The following is a 21,046-nucleotide window of genomic DNA, read 5'->3' on the forward strand; positions in this document are numbered from 1 at the left end:
TCAACCATTACCTATGGACAACTCCTACAAATATAACTCAATGCAAACATTAATCCATAGGGATTGTCATTAATTACCAAATCCACACATGGGGGCTCCATGCACTTTCGTTGTTGTCAATATTATCTTTAAAATGTATGTTCGAAGGCAATTAAACATTCCAAAAAGATTACCATTATCACAATGAGATTGAAACAAGCATCACCTTCAATTTCATGTGCCAGGCTCAAAGCATAAGCAACAATCATATGCTTCCTCAATCAAACCTCTTGGGTGGTCTAGATCCCTCCTAGGCCTGGGATGATCATCTGCAATAGACATAAAGGTGTCCTCTATGCATGTTTTATACTGTATCAGAAGATTGTTGATAGAGCTATTTTTTCAGCATATGCTAGTGTTAGCACAATCAACTCTCTTTTCTCATGGAAAGTGGTTTTGACTCGCGAGATTCAGTGCTCTTTTCATTAAAAAAAACTAAAAAGCATTTTTACAAGTTATCAAAAAAATCTGAAAATAATTTTAGAGATTTTCAATGACAAATCTCAAAATCATGCAAATTATCAGCCCGAAATTCTTTTTATTTTATGCTAGACAAAAATGAAAAAAATCTGATATATTTTGGAGATTTAAAAATGACTACTCAAATAGCTCAAACTAAAAAGTATTTAAAATTGATATTTTACAGTTTGTGGAATACATCATTGTCTATATGTATTTTTTTTCCAAATTTTTATAGAACTTAAAAAAATATGATTTATGACTTTTTTTAAAAAAACGAGATCACTAGTGCCCATGGAACACCAAATCTCTATTCCTTTTCTCATGGACATATAAAAATTGTTATTCCAGGTGGATCTACCGGCAACCCAAGCAAGTTGATCTAAATGAAAGCCAAAGCAAGATCCCTGTATCGCGCTATGTCCCATGTCACGTGCACTAAAATCTCTATGTCCCAAGTAAGAAAATGGCACAGTTTTTCTCCCATGGCCCACATGCAGGGAGAGAGCCCTCGTGGCGTTTTTATCCGGAACCCAGACATGCGACATGTCCTAGCTGGTGCCACGGAAGGCCGGGCCCACTACACTAGTAGTGTACAACAGTGGAGTCGTCGACTCGTGCGTCACTTCCCTTCCTCACTCGGCTTTCCACTCTGCTCGCCTCCTCTGCCCCGGGTTGGTCGTCGCCGTCGCCGTCGGCGAGATCACGCCACCGATGCCGTCGTCGTCTGCGATCGTCGCGTTCGTCGGCGCAGATGAGCCGAGCCGAGCGCTCGCCGCCTCTTTCCTCCGCTCCGGCGCGATCGTCCGCCTCTACATCGACCCCCAGGTCGCCCCGGCTCGATCGCCCTTCCTTCCGTGCTCCCTACGTCACGCGCGCCCCCCACGTTGCTTCGTTTCTCACCCCTCACCCAACGTGTTCGTGCAGGCGGATGGATCGGCGGCGGCAACGGCGCTTGCGGAGCTGGGCGGCGCCGTCCGATGCGGGAGCCCCGCTGAAGCCGCGCGAGGTGAGCGTACATGACCATCTCCAGCACTGTCCAGTCCTCGTGGCGGAGATAGCATGCCGCGCATGCTCTTCTGCCATAGTTCGTGCGTGCGTGCGTGCAAGGCGTTTGTTGGAATGCCTAAGAGACCATGCTCTTCCTGGTGGCGTCGTATGTGTGTTGCGTCTATCTGATCGATCACAAACTCTCCGTGCCTGCAGATGCGGCGCTCGTCATTGTGCTCAGCGACGCCGATGCGGTAGATGAGTTGTTCTTTGGGGCTCAGGGTATTGTGAAAGGTATGCACGTGCTTCCTGTGTTATGCTGTTGCCTGCCAGTCTTTCAACCTCACGCACTTGTTTCTGTACAAGTTATACTATATTGCTAACATCCGATATGATGTTTGCTTGAGCATTGCACAGGATTGTGCGCAGGGGCTCTTGTGTTGATTCGGTCGACGTTGGTGCCTAGTCGTCTTGACAAGTTGGAGCAGAGGCTTGCAGGTAGAATGCTAATTTCTAGTGTCACTTTTAAGAATGAGAAAGATGCACACTTAACAACTAAGTATCCATGCTCAGCTTGTGTTGAGTTTTGATTTGACCTAATCTGTTAACAATTACTAGGTATTGGAATCTAAGATTAGTGTAATAGTACTCTAGTAGAGTCTAGAATGCTCTAGGGGAATTGGAGATTAGTAGTAGTCTCCTAGGAAAGTCTAGAATATTCCAGTAGTGTGCTAGAATCTAAGTTAGTTTATTAGCAAAGTCTAGAGTATTCTAGGGAGTGTTAGTATAGTAGTAGTGTCTAGACTATTCTAGTGTATGAGTTAACATGTAAGCCTAAGTTGAGCTATATATATGAGAGGGTGTGGAGGTCCAAGTGACCAACCCATCCACAATTTCCCCAAAAGCCTACATGGTATCAGAGCTAGAGGCAGTGATGGTGTGTGCTACGGGCTGCCTGTGGTGATTCGGTGGAGTGAGGTGGAGTTCCGCAAAATCCAGGGGAAATACAACAGACGGGCAGAGGAGTGGAGTGCTGCCCAGGTAGAAGTGTTGATGTGAGCTGCTGCAGAGGTGCGGAGCCAACCGTCTGCAGCGTTCGGAGTGGTGGTGAATCTTGCAAAGTTCGGTGTGGTGGTGAAGGGAGCAGCTGGGTGAGGTGCAGCTGCTTGTGGCTTGCAGTGAAGAGGGAGAAGCAAAGGTGCTGATTTCTGCGTGTGCGAGTAGAGGACAGAGGAGAGACCTAAGCTGCGTGTGCAGCCAGAAGAAGGGGTCGAGAGATCTGCAAGAGTAGGTCAAATATAGCAGAGAAGAGAAGAAGCACATAAGCTGGTTTATTGGTGATTTTCAGAAATATTGATCAATGGGGGAGAATCAAACAATTGAGAAGCTACTTGAGAAAATGACTCAATTGCTCAAGGAGATTGAGAAGTTGAGACAATCAAGGGAGAGTGCAGAAATTTCAAAACAAAGTGAAAAAACAACTGTCCTAGGAAATTGTGTGAATCTTGCACAAACAGAAGAAGCAATCTCAAGTCAGGCTCCTGCATTAAATGGAACTTGTTCAAATTGGATTCTGGATTCGGGAGCATCAGCACATGTCACGGGTAAGTGGAGTGAGTTTGCATCATATACTCCACATCCACCCATGCATAAAGAGACAATCCAAACAGCCGATGGAACTTATCAACCTGTGAAAGGGGTCGGCACAGTGAAATGCACTCCGTCAATTACATTGTCTTCGGTACTATATGCTCCATCGTTTCCGGTGAGTTTGGTGTCTATGAGCTCTTTGGTTGATGATATTGATTGTCGAATAATTGCCGATCGATATAATTGTATAATTGAAGAGAGGAAGACTGGAAGGAGGCTTGGGATAGGTGTGAGACATAAGGGATTGTGGTACTTGGATAGAAGGGAAACCGATGAAGCGTTGTGCACTGCTCTCACAGTTGTTACCAATGAAGATGAGGCAAGGTTGATACTCCAACATTGTCGATTGGGCCATATGTCCTTTGATACTATGAGTAAGATATTCCCTGAAGAAATGAAGAAGGTGGACAAAGAAAAACTTGTGTGTGATGCATGTGAGTTGGGAAAACACACCAGGACATCATATGTGAGTCGTGGACTGCGGAGCACGTTGCCCTTTGTACTGATTCACTCTGATGTATGGACTTCCCCGGTGGTCTCTGTTAGCGGGATGAAGTATTTTGTCACCTTCATTGATTGCTACTCCCGAATGACTTGGATATATCTTCTGAAACATAAAGTGAGGTGGTTACACGCTTCAAGGACTTCTATGCATATGTCCAAAATCGCTTCAACGCTAGTATTCAAATTATCAGGACAGATAATGGGACGGAGTATGTGAACAATGAATTTGGCAATTTTCTTTCCCAAAAAGGAATACTTCATCAAACTTCATGTCCTGATACTTCTCCACGAATGGAGTAGTGAAAGGAAGAATCGCATCTGTTGGAGGTGGCTCGATCACTTATGTTTACCATGAATGTGCCCCACTGCTTGTGGAGTGAAGCGGTTATGACTGCTACTTATCTCATCAACCGGATGCCCTCAAGAGTGCTTGGGATGAAGACTCCATATGAAATGATCTATGGCCAAAATGAGTTCATCGTTCCGCCAAAGGTGTTTGGGTGTACTTGCTTTGTTAGAGACCATAGACCTTCGGTGGGAAAATTGGATCCTCGTGCTGTGAAGTGCATCTTCATTGGATACCCATCTGGACAAAAGGGCTACAAGTGTTGGAGCCCTAGTGAGTGGAGAACATTTGTTAGCATGGATATGACATTTAGAGAGTCTGAGCCGTTCTATGGAGAGAAGACGGACCTCAGCTCGTTGTTTGACTTTGACTCTCCTAGCACAATCGAAGCTAGTCGAGAGGGGGAGAGTGAACTTTTGAGGACAAAGGAACATGAACCATCCAGAGTTGTTGTTGGTTCAATTCCATCTCCTACGAGTGAAGAGAGATGGACAAAACCAAATGAGGAAGAAAATCTAAGGGTGTCTACAAGGAGACAAGCTACAAGTGAAGAGAGATGGAGAAAGCCAAACGAGGAAGAGAACTTGAAAGTATATACACGGAGAAAATCGCAGCATGAGCAGCAGCAACAACAGGTTCCCATGACAAGTGACACACAGGTGCAGGGGGAGCAACATGTGCAACAACAGGTTCCCACGACAAGTGACACACAGGTGCAGGGGGAGCAACATGCTCCAACAGGTGTTGAAACTGATGAATTGTCTGATGACGCAGGTCCATCTATTACGAGGGATTCAATGGACTTGCCCATTGCCTTAAGAAAAGGAACCCGAGCTGCAGCTAGAAAACCTCCAAATTGGTACCAGGAGGAGCATGACATTACTAATTATGTATCACATGCATCTCTATCTACGAACTACAGGGCCTTCATCGCATCATTGCAATCTGTGGTGATCCCAAGAGATTGGAAAGAAGCAAAACAAGACCCAAAGTGGTACGAGGCCATGTTGGAGGAAATGAAAGCTCTTGAGAAGAACAATACATGGGATCTTGTTACTCTTCCAGCTGGAAAACGTCCAGTTACTTGCAAATGGGTGTATTCCGTGAAGCAATCCCTTAAGGGAAAATAGAACGATACAAGGCAAGGTTGGTGGCAAGGGGTTACGGTCAAACATATGGGATTGACTATGACGAGACCTTTGCTTTGTTGCAAAGATGAGTACTATAAGAACTCTTATTTCTTGTGCTGCTAACTTTGGTTGGCCCTTGCATCAGCTGGATGTCAAGAATGCTTTCTTGCATGGAGATCTCCGGGAAGAAGTTTATATGGACATTCCACCTGCCTTTAGTAACTCCAACACCCAGGGGAAGGTGTGCAGATTGAAGAAGTCTTTGTATGGTCTCAAGCAGTCACCAAGGGCATGGTTTGATAGGTTCCGGAGAGCCATGCGCAATATGGGTTACAAGCAATGTAATAGGGATCATACCGTGTTCTATAGGCATTCATAGCTTCTTATTATCATCCTTGCAGTTTATGTGGATGACATTGTTATCACTGGAGACGATAATGATGAAATAAGCCGGCTGAAGATGAGATTGAGCAGAGAATTTGAGGTTAAGGATCTAGGACAACTCAAGTATTTCTTGGGTATTGAGATTGCGAGATCTCCTAAAGGAATAGTTATCTCTCAACGGAAATATGTGTTGGATCTACTCAATGAGACTGGTATGCTTGGGTGTCGGCCTGCTTCAACTCCTATTGAGCAAAGTCACCAGCTATGTGCTCAGTCAGGAGATCCAGTTAATAGAGAGCGCTACCTACGGCTTGTTGGTCGACTTATCTATTTATGCCATACGAGACCTGATATATCTTATGCCGTGAGTGTGGTGAGCCGCTACATGCATGACCCAAGAAGTGGACATCTAGAGGCAGCTTATAGAATTTTACGCTATCTGAAAGGAAGTCCTGGAAAAGGTCTATGGTTCAAGGCCAATGGGCACTTGAGTGTGGAGGGATATTGTGACGCTGATTGGGCAAGTTGCCTTGATGACAGAAGGTCAACATCAGGCTTTTGTGTCTTTGTAGGAGGAAACTTGGTATCTTGGAGGAGCAAGAAGCAGCATGTGGTCTCAAGATCAACTGCAGAAGCAGAGTATAGAGCAATGGCGGTGTGTTTGTGTGAGATGTTATGGATGAAAGGGCTCCTATCAGAATTGAAGCTACTGCGGAGAGGGCCATTGAATCTTTGGTGCGACAACAAGTTAGCAATAAACATTGCTAACAATCCCGTTCAGCATGACCGAACAAAGCATGTGGAAATAGATCGATTCTTCATTAAAGAACGGCTTGACGAAGGAACCTTGAAGTTAAGCCATGTAACCTCTAGAGAACAAATAGCAGATTGTCTAACCAAAGGATTAGGTAGTAAGGAATGTTTGTTGGCATGTAACAAGATGGGAATGATAGATATCCATCGCCCATCTTGAGGGGGAGTGTTGGAATCTAAGATTAGTGTAATAGTACTCTAGTAGAGTCTAGAATGCTCTAGGGGAATTGGAGATTAGTAGTAGTCTCCTAGGAAAGTCTAGAATATTCCAGTAGTGTGCTAGAATCTAAGTTAGTTTATTAGCAAAGTCTAGAGTATTCTAGGGAGTGTTAGTATAGTAGTAGTGTCTAGACTATTCTAGTGTATGAGTTAACATGTAAGCCTAAGTTGAGCTATATATATGAGAGGGTGTGGAGGTCCAAGTGACCAACCCATCCACAATTTCCCCAAAAGCCTACACTAGGAAATGCTCGTGCAGTTTCTATGATCCTCCTGTAATCCCATTCGAACAAACAGAGTGCACGAATGTTGGTGATGAATGACTCTATTACTTAATCCAAATTACATTCTGCAGATGAGAAGAAAGATACCCTTCTTCTTGACGGTTACCTTTTTAGTGGTTTATCTGACGAACTGAATCATAATACTGTTGTAAGTAACACACCAGCTGAGAATCTGGACTGTGTGCATGTATGCTTCCATTATCCTGTTATATCACTATTTATTAGCTTTTCAATGTCAGGTCGTTGCATCTGGGAGAAAGGATGTAGCAGAAAGAGCTGGTCAACTCTTCTCTGGTACTTCCAAATTTGTTCACTTTTTACTAATGTTTTATTCTTGGTCCTTATCTAGGATGCTGTAATGATGCTGATTTTCTAAGCTATCTGATATTTGCAGGTCTTGAAAAAACCATTTACTTTGTCGAAGGTGAATTGGGCAGCAGCAGGTTGCTTTCTTTTTTCTGAAAATATCAAATACCAGATAATAGATGTATCAATTTTTATCCCTTCCAATACTACTGAAACTATTATTGTCACTATTTGAACCGGATACAATTTATTTTACAGCAAAATGAGGCTGGTTAATGATTTGCTGGAAAGCATTCATTTTGTTGCTTCTATTGAAGCAATGTTTCTTGGTGTTCGAGCTGGGATCCATCCATCAATTATCTATGACATAATATCAAATGCTGCAGGAAGCTCAAGGTTACAAGGATCATTGTGTTTTTGTGTTTTTCTAAACCTGTAATACTTGGAGGTATGTATTTCAACTTATGAACGCCCTATTTATTGACAGGATATTTGTGGAGGTGGTTCCAAAACTTCTGAGTGAAGATCCTGTGCTTACTGATTCTCTGAAGTCAGTAAAGAAACATGCAGTAAGTTTCTTTTACGTAGAAGAATATAAATATGATGTACACGCTTATTGTTGTGAAGGTTGCACGGACAATGACCGAAGTCACCTTCTGCCTATAGGAGCCCATGCCCTGCTGTAGAAGTAGGGTAGCTGGGATGTGATAGATAAATTGTAGGGGCTGGGGTTGGCAATTGGAAGAGAAGAGTGTATTTCTTGCTAGAGGGACTGACCTTGACCCTCAAGTCCTTCCGAGGTAGCAGAGCTCCGTGATATGGCCACTAACAGGATGAAATCACTATTACTATGTCTGTGGACTCGTAACATTATATGAACTCAACTATTACTGTGTCCATGCACTGAACATTCTATGAAGTCTAACTATTACTATATCTCTAACTGGCCTGATTCTCTTCTGGACTCTTTCTTAATCTTCCTAATTCTCCTCCTTGGTTTCTCCTATTTCCAAGCACCTATCATGGCTAGGAGGTGCTCATGAAATTTGCATTTTTATTTCGTATCTTCCCATGCTTTGATCTCATAAATTAACACCATCTTGGATAGAGAATTAAAAGATTAGTTAGTATCTGATGTTGCAAACTGTAGAAGGACTTCTACTATTGCATGGCTGATTGTCTGAATGCTTCTGCATACGAATCACTAAGAAAGTTTTCTCTCTTAAACAATATAGAGCTACGTGATGGATATGGCTAAAGCAGTAACATTCCCTGTGCCACTTCTATCCGTTGCCTATCAACAATTAATACATGGTATGCTGTCAAACCTTCTTTACAGCAATACAGTTGAAATTCTCCTCATAGCCTGAACTACCATCCAAAGCTTTAAGTTGCTTGCCTTCTTATTTATGCATGGTTTTGTACTTATCTTCAGGTTCGTCAGCAGTAATTGGAGGTGAATCTGCTTCACCGTTGAAGGTTTGGAATTATTGTCAGCTTTCTCAAGCTGCACATAGCTGCTTCAGTTTGTCAGATCTATCTTAAAATTTGGAAAACCGTTTTACAGGTTTGGGAACAATTATTTGGAGTAAACATCATAGATGCTGCCAATAAACAAATCTATGACGCGAGCAAATTAGCTGATCAGCTTGTTATGGCCTCTAAAGAAGTAAAGAGAGTTGGCTTTATTGGTCTTGGAGCTATGGGCTTTGGAATGGCATCTCATTTGCTAAAATCAGGGTTCTCTGTAACTGCTTATGATGTAGGAACTCACACTTATTACTCCTCTACTTCATAGTTTCTCATTTGAATTGCTGCAGTTCAAGTACAAGGAATAAAAGAAGTTCTCAACTTGATTTGTTATTTCTAGTCATACTAGTAGTTCTGTACATTGTTTGCATTTCAAATAATCTAGACAATAATATGATGGATGTTAAATTTTACCTCTGTGGTTTTAAGCCTTTGATTTGCCAGACGATTCCGTGAATAGCCTAGATTAATCTCAAGGCATGAGAAAGGACAGCAGTAATCTGAATAACACAAGAATATATCCTGAATTCTTCTCCTTTTGGTAATTCATTGGGCACATTGAGCTTATACAAATGTATGTGCTCTTAGAGTTGAGGAAATAGGATACCCCTCTCACCCTTACTTACATATCGTTGTCTGTACATGATGCTATATAAAAGATGTTCTTCTGATGCCACAAAACAATAATTTTATCTCATTTTCTCATTTAGGTGTACAAGCCAACAATGGCCAGATTTGCTGATTTAGGTGGATTGACTAAAGATTCTCCTGAGCAAGTATCAAAAGGTACATTGAAATCTTGTTGTATGAAATATAGTATCACCAATAAAAGTACGCCAGTGTTTATAATTATCTGATTTCATTTCATGAGGTCAGCTCAGACCTCATAATTCTCGTGTACTTTTTTTCTCCTTCATTTTAGAGTCAAACTATAAAAGTACGCCAGTGTTTTATAATTATTTGACTTCATGAGGTCAGCTCAGACCTCATAATTCTCGTGTACTTTTTTTTCTCTCAAATCTGGTTTTCCCCCTCATTTTAGAGCCCATCTTGTCACTACTTAACTAAAAGCGACACCACCCGAACAGAAATACCATGTACTATGTATCAATGATGATGCCATGTCTGTATTATTAACGAGAAATTTGTTTCAGATGTGGAAATACTTATTATCATGGTTGCAAATGAAGTTCAAGCTGAAAGTGTTCTGTATGGAAATGCTGGTGCTGTGCCAGGTAAAGTTTACTATTAATCCTTTTCGTTCTAGTTTTCCTGACTATTTGCATCTCTCAGGTAGTTTACTTTTAGTTGAGCTCTAGTTACACGGTTGTTGATATCCTTGTCTTTCAGCATTGTCAGCGGGAACATCCATTATTCTGTCTTCTACAGTTTCTCCTGGATTTATGACTCAACTCAAGAAAAGATTGGAAGGTAGCAGCTCTTTTCTATCTCTCTGTCACGGCATTGAATAAGGAACAAGATCATCAAACACTTTGGTTATCGGAAATTCCATTCGGCTCCCGGGTGCATATGCTCCCACCACCCCAAAAACATATTTTTAATTGTCAAAACAATTTAACAAATTTTTTTGCTTGTACATCTCGACAATCTATGTGCGTTCGTACGGTTTCACAGAAAACCGATATTTTTTGTGGTCCATGTAAAAAAAGAAAAAAAAACATATCTCACAAAAAGCCTTATTTTTATCACCAAAATTTGTGTATTTTACACAGCCCAAACGACAAGTCGATTTTTCATGGAAAGATTTTATGCGCACGTAGCATGTGAAGATGTACACGTTAATTTTTCGTTTGGAATTTTTTGACATTTCAAAATGTATCAAAGATGCATTTCAAAATAAAGGGAGCATATGCACCCAAGAGCCAAAACATCACTCCCGTTATCGGAAATTCCATTCGGTGTAAATATTAAAGCCAACTCATAGAAATCTAAATCTGTTCCTATCTTGTCAGTGTGTCACAAGTAGCGTTTTACATTGTTCAACTGAAAACAACACATTCACTTAGTAATCATTTGCAGAAGTGACAATTACTGTGCAGTGACAGCCTGTATGTATTTAGCGTTTGGAGTCCATTGTTATGAAGTAAGGGCATGTTTGGTTTTTGCCTAGGTTGGCCCTGCCAACTCACGGGCGAGCCAAAATACTGGCATAGATTTCCGCCAGCCACATCTGGCCAACTTTTTGGTGTAATTTTTTTACTGGAGATCTGAAGCTGGCATGGGCATGCCAAATAATAGGCTCCAATCCAAACAATGCCCAAGCACTTGTTCAAAACCAATTATTTGGCTTGGTAACCTGGGGCTCCCACCCAAACAGACCATAAAGTGCTATGAAGAGCAACTCCAAAAGTGAAAATTTCCGAAAAATTGACAGCTATGATACAATATAGATCTATTATGACGCAAAATTCTAAATTCTAAATTTGACTTGTACATCAAGAAATAAAATCTACTGCTATAGCTGCTCCATTTTTTTCTTTTCCATTTTATTTTTGGCTATTAACAAACATTATTTGAAATTTTGTTATCTCCATGTGTAGGTTGCATTTTGTGTCTTGCTAGATTTATGTCATGTCAATTGTGTCTAGAGAAATTCATTTTTTTTTTTTGTAAATTTAATATCGTTTTCTATGCATTGATGGTACGGTAGCACCCCAAAACCTTGCAAGCTTGTAGTACCAGAAGTGTAGAACTGCTTCCATTTTAGATATGTCGGCAATGTTGTTTACTGCTTTCTCTTATGATTTTATTTGGAATCATGAACTACTTCTGTACAGCCGAAAGTCGAGAGATAAAGTTGGTTGATGCTCCAGTATCTGGTGGTGTCAAGAGGGCAGCAGATGGGACCCTAACTGTATGATTAGCAACACATCAGTTTAATTATAAAGTGAAGATGTAACCTTAATTGATAGATAGATTTGAACTTCTTTTGAAGGTAATGGCTTCGGGAACAGATGAAGCTCTGTATTCTGCTGGTAGAGTTTTGTCAGGTAAAATAGGTTCTCTGAAGACCATCATATGTTGTTTAGAACATATGGACACTGGTCCATGATTCTGATTTTTTTTTTTTTTTGCATGACAGCACTAAGCGAGAAGCTATATGTCATCAAAGGAGGATGTGGAGCTTCGAGGTGATACACATATTTCCTAACAATGTGCCTTGCTTATATATATTTACTATTTTTTGTTAGTGCTGGCGGTTGTTTATATATATATATACAATTAAAAATAAGGGGATTTTCCCCCTTATCGAAAAAAAAATATATACAATTAAAGATGTCTGAATACTTTTCTGTGTGCATAAATCAACATATCTCTTCTGCTATTGTTCCCAGTTCTGTTAAAATGGTCAACCAACTTCTTGCTGGGGTCCATATAGCCTCAGCAGCTGAAGCAATGGCATTTGGTGCTCGACTAAATTTGCGAACAAGAAGAGTTTTCGAAATTATTCAACATGCAAGAGGTTACTCGTGGTATGTTTCCATTGTTTAACTGCCTCACTGTAATCCCTTTTGCTTCTTGACTCTTCAGTGTTTATACTTATGTATGTATGTTGCCCGAGTAACAAAGTGTTCTAGAAGAAGAAACGAAACAATTGGTTCTAGTAGTTTTTTCTAACTAAGCTATCAGCTCCCTGTAGGTCAACTGACCAGTCTTTCAGATATCCAGTGATATGTTTTAGAATGAGTGAAGGTGCCTATCTGATAATCGATACACTTAATGTATTGCAGGATGTTTGGAAATCGTGTGCCGCACATGATTGATAATGATTACACACCTTATTCTGCAGTGGACATATTCGTCAAGGATCTTGTATGGATAACCGATCTATGACTTATGCACTATATGAACTACTGATAAAATATCATAATGTGTGTCTTGCCTATTTCAGGGTATAGTATCTCGTGAAAGCTCCAGCTTGGGGATCCCATTGCATGTCTCTAGTGTTGCTCATCAACTGTTTGTTTCAGGTAATTGTCTGGCATAAAAGCAAAGATCATTTCTCATTCTATGCTTTTGTTCCAAATGTTTTCTTAATTGAATTTTGTTCCAAATGTTCAACAATGCATATTTCTCATTGTACAATGAGAACGATCCATTTGATGCCATTTCACCCCTTTATTCTATAATAATACCACTGTACTACAGGTATTTTTTATAATAGTCTTTAAAAAGATGGCTATTGTTTTATCTGTTTGATGTATTTCCAACAGGTTCTTCTTCTGGGTGGGGTCGGTGTGATGATGCTGCTGTTGTCAAGGTGCGAAGTTACCCTATGTTTCAGCAGCTAGCACCTCTCAGTAAACAAAACTTGAGAGAAAGTAAGATTAATTGATAAGCCTAATTTAAATTTTCTTTCCTTAACTTGCATGGCGGTTGCATTAGCACAGGTCTATGAGACATTGACTGGAGTAAAAGTAGAAGCAAGGCCACCCATGCTTGATAAAGACGATGTCCTGCGTTCTCTTCCTGCTGAGTGGCCTGAAGTTCCAATGGATGATCTTGTTTCCTCTGCATCTCATGATAGCAAAAAAGTTCTTGTAGTTTTAGATGATGATCCAACTGGAACTCAAACAGTTCATGATATAGAGGTCTTGACTGAATGGTAAACCAAAGCATATTTTGTTATCTTAGCTTAAATATCCTTCCGATTATCTATTGTTTTTCGTTTGCCCATGTTCCTTACATAAATTCATAAGCCTCACTCGTAACTCTAAACTGCAGGCCTGTTGAAGCCCTCACAGAGCAGTTTCTGAAACTGCCAACTTGCTTTTTTATTTTGACAAACTCTCGGTCAATGATTGCTGATAAGGTAGGAAAGTGTAATCTTACAAAGTTTATTTTTTATATTCTCGCAAAATTTGTTTTATCTTTGGTGTCTTTAAATATATGTTCAAACCTTTTCACTTATATAGGCCGCACTACTAGTAAAAGATATTTGCAAAAATCTTGAAGCTGCAGCAAAGACTGTCCCTGGTATTAGCTATACAGTGGTCTTGAGAGGCGATTCCACTCTACGTGGCCATTTCCCAGAGGTTATTATCTGAAGTTCTCTTTCTCTCTTGTTTTTCTATTTCATTTCCCTGACCATACATCACATCGTTCTACTTTCCAGGAAGCTGATGCAGTTGTTTCAGTATTAGGTGACATGGATGCTTGGATAATCTGTCCCTTCTTTCTTCAAGGTGGGCGGTACACTATTGATGACATTCATTATGTTGCAGAATCTGACAGGTAATCTATGCAGTATTATTATGCAATGCATTTAAATACAAATTAACACATAACATTATTATTGTCCAACAATATCTTACAGATTGATTCCTGCTGGAGAGACTGAGTTCGCCAAGGATGCATCTTTTGGCTATACATCTTCCGATCTCAAACAGGTATTGTTGTGGAACTGTTTGTTTGGTGAAGTGAAAAGCAACGATCTTAGCAATTTTATATTACTTGATATATAGTGGGTTGAAGAAAAAACTAGAGGAAGGATTTCAGCAAACCAAGTTTCGACAATTTCCATAAGTCTTCTGCGTAAAGAAGGACCAAATGCAGTCTGCCAGCATCTCTGTAGGTTGGAGAAGGTATTTAATAATAAACATGTACCATATGAACATTTATTTTCAAGTCGTTTTGTACTTTTTTGTGGATAATATAGTTATTGCACACTCATTTTATAGATCTTTCACACTCTCATTTCTGTTTGCAGTCATGGCAGAATACATGCTAAAATGAAATGGATTATAAAATATTACAGACATTTTAGGGACTAGAGAACTGTACTGACCATCAAACTCGCCTATCAATTATCAGAAACCCATTTTCCTTTTTGTTCTGATTTCTTCTCCTCTTGATTTACCTCGAATATTTCCTGACAGGCAGTTTGACTCTTTTTTAGGGCTCTGTGTGTATTGTCAATGCTGCTAGTGAGAGGGACATGAATGTCTTTGCTGCTGGAATGATCCAGGCATGATATAACGCTCCATTTCTACAAGAAGCATTTGTTGATAGTGTGATAATATGTCTTATTCGTAAGATGGATGCTTTGTTTTGATATATTGTTCTTCTCTTTGTATATTAACCCATCAGGCTGAATTGCAAGGAAAGCGATTTCTATGCCGCACAGCTGCAAGTTTTGTGAGTGCTAGAATTGGGATTGAGCCAAAGCCACCGATTCGCCCAAATGACCTTGGGTTAAAAAGAACTTTAGCTGGAGGTCTCATAGTTGTTGGTTCTTATGTGCCAAAAACTACGAAGCAGGTTAGCCCTGCAACGCTTTAAGATGCTTTTCCCCATATTTATCTCATTTGCATGTTCTTTCAAATTTGTTAGGTTGATGAGCTTCGCTCACAATGCACGCAATCCCTTCTAGTGATAGAGGTAATTTATATCTTGGCTGTCATGCCTAAACATGATCCGTCACTCAGTGTATACATCTACTTGGATAAAAACGTAAACAGTTCCAGTACTATTGCAAGTTAAATTGTTTTCTCTGATATCAGTTTGAGTTGTTAGTATCATGTTCTCTTATTTACTCATTGCAGGTGTCTGTTGAGATGGTCTCACTGAAATCAACTGAGGACAGAGACCAAGAAATCAGCAGAGTTGTTGAATTAGGAAATGCTTACATACAGTCCAGGAGAGACACTCTAGTCGTCACCAGCCGCCAACTCATTACCGGAAAAAGTTAGTATCTCTCTAATTATCATATGGCCATTTGTATTATTTGTTCCATTAGCAATCCGGTGATAAAAAAGTGAGTCAGTTTTGATTTCTAGCTTCCTAATGCCATCAATTCCCCGAGCCACATCTCACCTGACAAATTGATGACAAAGTTGTGCTGGTAATGACTTTGCAACCAAAAGTTGGGAGATTCTGAGGAAGCACAAAAATATCCCCGAAAATCTACTCCCTCCGTCCTGAAAAGCATGTCGAAGATTTGTCTAAATTCGGATGTATCTAGACTCCTTTTCGGGACGGAGGGAGTACATTGTATCAGATGCTCAGAGCTTAATTTAATCCCTGAATTCAATTCAGATGCACTCTGTCGTTACCGGTCAACCACAACCGTTGTCATTCAGTGACATGTTACTATTGTTTGCTATGTTTTGATGCCAAACAAGTATTTTATTTCTTGGGTACCTTCCATGTTGCAGCTCCTGAAGAAAGTTTAGAAATTAATTACAAAGTGAGCTCAGCACTAGTAGAGATTGTGAGAAGAATTGATACACGACCCCGTTACATCCTTGCAAAGGTAACAAATAAACAACTGTTTTCTTCCTTCTGAGCACATTGTATTGTTACTTATTTCACTGTATCAAACTGTATGCATAAGATATAGCTTGTTATATCCTGCAAAATTTGCCAACTTCTGAAACTGTTACTATCCAGTCAAAATGTTTGTTATGTTTTATTGGAACTTCGCCTCATACTTTATTAAATATTAAGATAGTATAACACCAATATGGCTACATGTTTCCTTCAGAAAAAAAGAACAGTGTACATATTCAACCGTGCTAGCTATCTCAAACAAAATGACTGATTCCACGAGTTGTGCATGAAATATACTTCTGGTGTTAGTCTTTATAATATGATTTCTTTACAAAGGGAGGAATCACTTCGTCTGATCTTGCTACGAAAGCTTTGGAAGCTCGCCGTGCCAAAGTAATGGGACAAGCTTTAGCTGGTGTACCGTTGTGGCAGCTTGGCCCTGAGAGTAGACATCCTGGTGTCCCTTACATCGTTTTCCCTGGTCATAAACACTCTTATCTCATTTCCATACCAACAGACAGATAACATTACCTTTTTACTCAATGAACTATCTTGTCGCTCCCCTAACGACAGGTAATGTTGGCGATAACAGTGCTCTGGCAAAAGTGGTCCAGAATTGGGCTTGCCCTTCTAGAAGTTCAACAAAAGAACTTCTCCTTGTAAGATTTATCCACCATGTTAACTTCTAGTTAAGAATATACATCATCTTTTGCTTCAAATACTTCATTAATTATTGTTCTTATTGTGAAGAACGCGGAGAAGAGTGGATACGCAGTTGGTGCTTTCAATGTATATAACCTTGAGGGAATTGAAGCTGTCATTGCAGCTGCAGAGGCTGAAGAAAGTCCTGCTATTCTTCAGGTTAGGAATTCTTTAATAGTAATAATAGAATGTTTTCTTGGGAAATTTCTGGTATGAATTACATAGTTTATCATGTTCAGTGACCCTTTATACCATACCGGAGTAGTGGAGTATCCATGATAGGAGTTGAGTAGTAAAAGCTTGCAACAACTAGCTCTAATGGAATAGACGCAATACAGCACAGCTGACATGGATTTGTACCAGTTCTTTTTGTGTGGACGGAACTGCATTGCTTGAGTCCATGCGTCTGTTAGATAATGGAAGTAGATGAGGGCGATGACATGGAAAGCAGTTTAATTGACAGAGAGAAAGTAAAGTTGGCGTCTTGGTTCCACATGTCAGTGGAGTAATTCCCTGTTTCCGCTGTCCACCGGCCCATCTTCCCCACCTTTCCTTCCCTTCTCTCTCTCTACTGGTGCGCGATGCTCACCCACTCACCATGGAAGACTCAAAGTCATTCGCGACAATTACTCCAACCATGGGTTTGTTGCGTTCATCGCGCTGTCACGTTCTGTTCTGCTTCATCTCACACTTTCAGTCCAGTCACGCTGTAGTTCCTCTGTCACCGAGGGCTCTGGAGTGCCCCGCCTCCATGCAGCTTCCATGTCCCCAGAGAGCAGCTTTGGTGCTTGCGGAGTGCTGTGACCTCGAGTGATGCCTTGATTAACAGCATTTCGCCGAATACATGGTGGGCAGGGTGATGGCGCCGTTGTAAGATTGCAGCTCCTGTGGGAGAGAGAGTAATATGTGTGTAACAAGTTGGACCACATGAGCTATCTATCCGTACCTTCTGTGACCACCAGGCCAAAGTATTAACACACGTCAGTAAAGTTGCCATGTCATCTTGCATTCTTACTCTGTGCAAATCCTGAAAGGGAGTCCGGTTAGAAATGGTGACGAGTATTGGGATTGTGGCTTCAGATTTTCCAGGTGACGAAGGATAGTAAGAAAAGCTTAAAGTTGAGCGAGCACCACAGATGCAATTTTCTCAGGCTAATTTTATTGCAGACATCTTAATATCTATTTTTTTTGTAGTTGGTATGTATTATCTTAATTTCTAACCATGTTTATTGTGTTCATTTAGGTTCATCCCAGTGCCCTGAAGCAAGGTGGAGTTCCATTGGTAGCATGCTGCATTGCTGCAGCAGAACAAGCCAGTGTAAGAGAAACTAGAAAATATAGTATGCTTGAAGAGTATACGCGGACATCCAACGATGTGAATAAAAAATTGACAGATGTTTATGTAACTTGGGTTCTCAAATATTACAATTCAGCCACCCTTGATTTATGTTCTATAAAGGTGATCATTCTGTGATCCTCTAACTCAGGTACCTATCACCGTTCACTATGATCACGGGACTTCCAAGCAAGATTTGCTTGAAGCTCTTGAGATGGTATGAGAAAAATATGCGTTATTTTCTCAAGCTGTACTGTACTGAAATCATGAATGAGACTGATAATTTACTAGATCTCATTCTTGACTTTTGTCCTGACTTTTTGCTATGACCCTTAATTTTCCAGGGATTTGACTCAATCATGGTGGATGGTTCCCACCTATCTTTGGGGGAGAACATCCTATACACAAAGAACATATCTTCATTGGCTCATGCAAAAGGCATACTTGTGGAAGCTGAACTTGGGAGACTATCAGGAACTGAAGACGGCCTGACAGTGGAAGAATATGAAGCAAGATTTACTGATATTGCTCAGGTCATTTTCTCTTTCCCCAACAAATTTCAGCTCCATGGCCTTCTATTCCTGTATCAATTGTGAACTTATATGGCACATTTTTTTTCAGGCTGAGCAATTCATTGATGAAACTGGTATTGATGCATTAGCAGTATGCATTGGAAATGTTCATGGAAAATATCCTCCCAGTGGACCAAACCTCAGACTTGACTTGCTAAAGGTCAGGCAAATGCAATCAAATTATGAAAATCTTTATGTGATCTTAGTGACAGAACATAAGATTTTTCTAAGAAAGCATCATAGCATGCCACATTCCATTAGCGAATTGTTGTTCAATTCATCGAAATGCAAGGCTTTTGCGTTTTCGCGATTTTTTTTAGCGAATTGTTGTCTATATAGTAATGCTATCTTGCAATTGTACTAACATCTTGGAAAAATGTCCAATTTTCAACCTTGAACTCTGAAACCAGCAGTTTTTCAGCTCAAACCCATGTGGTTTTGAGCTGACCTGACATGTGACAGCACATTATTATGCCATCAGTTTGCTATGTAAGCAGCTTTAGTAAAAAAATCAAGAAAAATGGGATAGTACAATTCATAATTTTATTGAAAAGAATTAAACTAGCTAGAAAATCAAAACAAGGAAATTCGTATATTGGCTAAATCCCCACGTGTTATTTGTTTTACCAGACCTTCTACCCGACTTTCTGTTTTTCCCTTTTTTTTGTGAGAACCTTTAAATTGTTTTTAAAAATTATGATTTTCCTGATATTTCTACTTAATCTCCTGGCATGGAAAGGTGGATAATGTATAAGTGACGGCACCTGCCTGCCATGTGTTGTCTGTGTTTTCTGGTCAAGTTTAAAAACAGTGGGTTTCATAGTCAAAGGTTGGAACTTAACTTCTGTAACAGTTCAGGGGTGTCAAGTGGAACTTTTTCCCAACATCTTGTGAAGTATTATGTGAAGATCAAGCAAATTTGTGCAGTTGTATGTGACTTCCTAACTCAGTGTGTTTGAAACGATGACAGGATCTTCGTGAGTTAACCATGAAGAAAGGAGTTAGTTTGGTTCTCCATGGAGCATCTGGCCTCCCACATGAACTTGTAAAGGTTTGATATACTGTTCCCTTCCTTATTAAGATCAGTGAAGTTGTAGCTTGTAATAGTGAGGCTTATCATTTGGGGAATGGTGAGGCTTATCATTTCCAACCATAAGGCAATTCATGGTTGTGGACTTGGTTTTAACCATAAAACTTTCAACCATAAGGTTAAAAGATACTTAATGCTAGAGTTTGTGAGTTCAAAACGTGTTTGGTTATTTACCATAGAAAAAATATACCACCCAGCCACCCACCCAAATACCAGTTTTATTTTCCCTCGTAAAATAAGTCAGGCATATAACTAAATTTATAGTTAGTTTTTCCCTCCCCTAAAGAAATATATGGTTAGTTTCCAAAACAATTTTGGGGCTCATCCTCTGGCCTTCACAGTTCCATACTAAGCCCATCAACTGATGAGCTCGATTGCGTTATCATCTACTACTGTCATGGTCGAAATCCTATTTTGCAAGTGACAATAATCTCGAACTCCTTCTGCTTTCTAAAATTTCAATTTCTGAACTTCTGGAGCAGGAGTGCATAGGTTTGGGTGTGAGGAAATTCAACGTGAACACAGAGGTCCGCAACAGTTACCTGGAGTCCCTCAAGAAGCCAGAAAAGGACCTGGTTCAGGTCATGGCGTCTGCTAAGGAGGCAATGAAAGCTGTCGTAGCAGAGAAAATACGCCTCTTCGGGTCTGCAGGGAAAGCCTGAAAGCAGCGCCACCGTCAAAACTGAAGCTAGCAAGGCTCCACCATCAGGGTTGCGTGGCTACTCTATCGGGTCAGCGATCCTGCCGAGCCTGTGACGCCGGACTGCCCGAACTAGTTTCGCAATAGAAACATGATGCACTTCCTTATTATTAAAGAATAATAAAATAATATCGCAGTGGTTGCAGTGGAGCCCTTGATCTGAACCCTGCTGTGTGTCGGTCACGATTTCTTTATAATGTTTACTATGAATTCATGACCGTGATCAGTATTGGCTTTTATACAAGTAGTTCTTGTTGATCGTAGTTTTTCTGGACATGTGGCCTCGATTAATTTCCTACAGTCAGTACTACACATGATCCTTGGATTGGATGTAACATAAGTCTGGAAAGGAACCTGATAAGAAAAGAAAACAAGCTTGCGTCGCATCATCAAAGAGTAGGTAAGCAAATTCCAGGTGAAACGAACGTATGATCCAGGTGAAACTCAGAGGACTTTTTTTTTTACAATAGGTGGCAAAGAGGACTTGGCACTTGAGGGGTGTTTGATATCCATCTGATTCTTTGAGTTTGGTACAGGCCTATTTTCTATATGGCGGGCTTTCCTGCAAGGCCCATCAAAGATAGAAGCAAAAAACCCACTTGATCTAACAACATTCCCCTAAAGAGTTCATCGAAGTTTCCTAAAAATACATCAAAGTGCGCTGATATTTTTTATTTACTTTTGCGGCACCTCTTATCT

The 21,046-nt window shown here is 40.4% G+C and overlaps 1 protein-coding gene across 1 annotated transcript; it reads left to right on the forward strand.

Annotated features, from left to right (window-relative positions):
- Positions 1-1,110: 1,110 nt before the first annotated feature.
- LOC127317340 (uncharacterized) lies at positions 1,111-20,610 on the forward strand. Its single transcript, XM_051347893.2, has 42 exons — positions 1,111-1,326; positions 1,426-1,507; positions 1,705-1,782; positions 1,906-1,986; positions 6,890-6,966; positions 7,058-7,112; positions 7,213-7,261; positions 7,383-7,520; positions 7,612-7,693; positions 8,360-8,438; positions 8,560-8,603; positions 8,692-8,886; positions 9,365-9,440; positions 9,809-9,889; positions 10,005-10,085; positions 11,453-11,529; positions 11,611-11,665; positions 11,758-11,806; positions 12,011-12,148; positions 12,407-12,488; positions 12,568-12,646; positions 12,890-12,936; positions 13,067-13,281; positions 13,401-13,488; positions 13,592-13,711; positions 13,792-13,910; positions 13,993-14,065; positions 14,141-14,260; positions 14,575-14,643; positions 14,766-14,936; positions 15,009-15,056; positions 15,221-15,362; positions 15,833-15,930; positions 16,284-16,428; positions 16,521-16,606; positions 16,698-16,808; positions 17,893-17,967; positions 18,137-18,202; positions 18,330-18,518; positions 18,607-18,717; positions 19,528-19,608; positions 20,130-20,610. Exons 1-42 carry the CDS (start codon positions 1,213-1,215, stop codon positions 20,307-20,309), a joined length of 4,146 nt encoding a protein of 1,381 aa, XP_051203853.1. The 5' UTR covers positions 1,111-1,212; the 3' UTR covers positions 20,310-20,610.
- Positions 20,611-21,046: the final 436 nt, after the last annotated feature.

This window comes from Lolium perenne, chromosome 7 (genome assembly GCF_019359855.2).
Source record: "Lolium perenne isolate Kyuss_39 chromosome 7, Kyuss_2.0, whole genome shotgun sequence".
Taxonomy (NCBI): domain Eukaryota; kingdom Viridiplantae; phylum Streptophyta; class Magnoliopsida; order Poales; family Poaceae; genus Lolium; species Lolium perenne.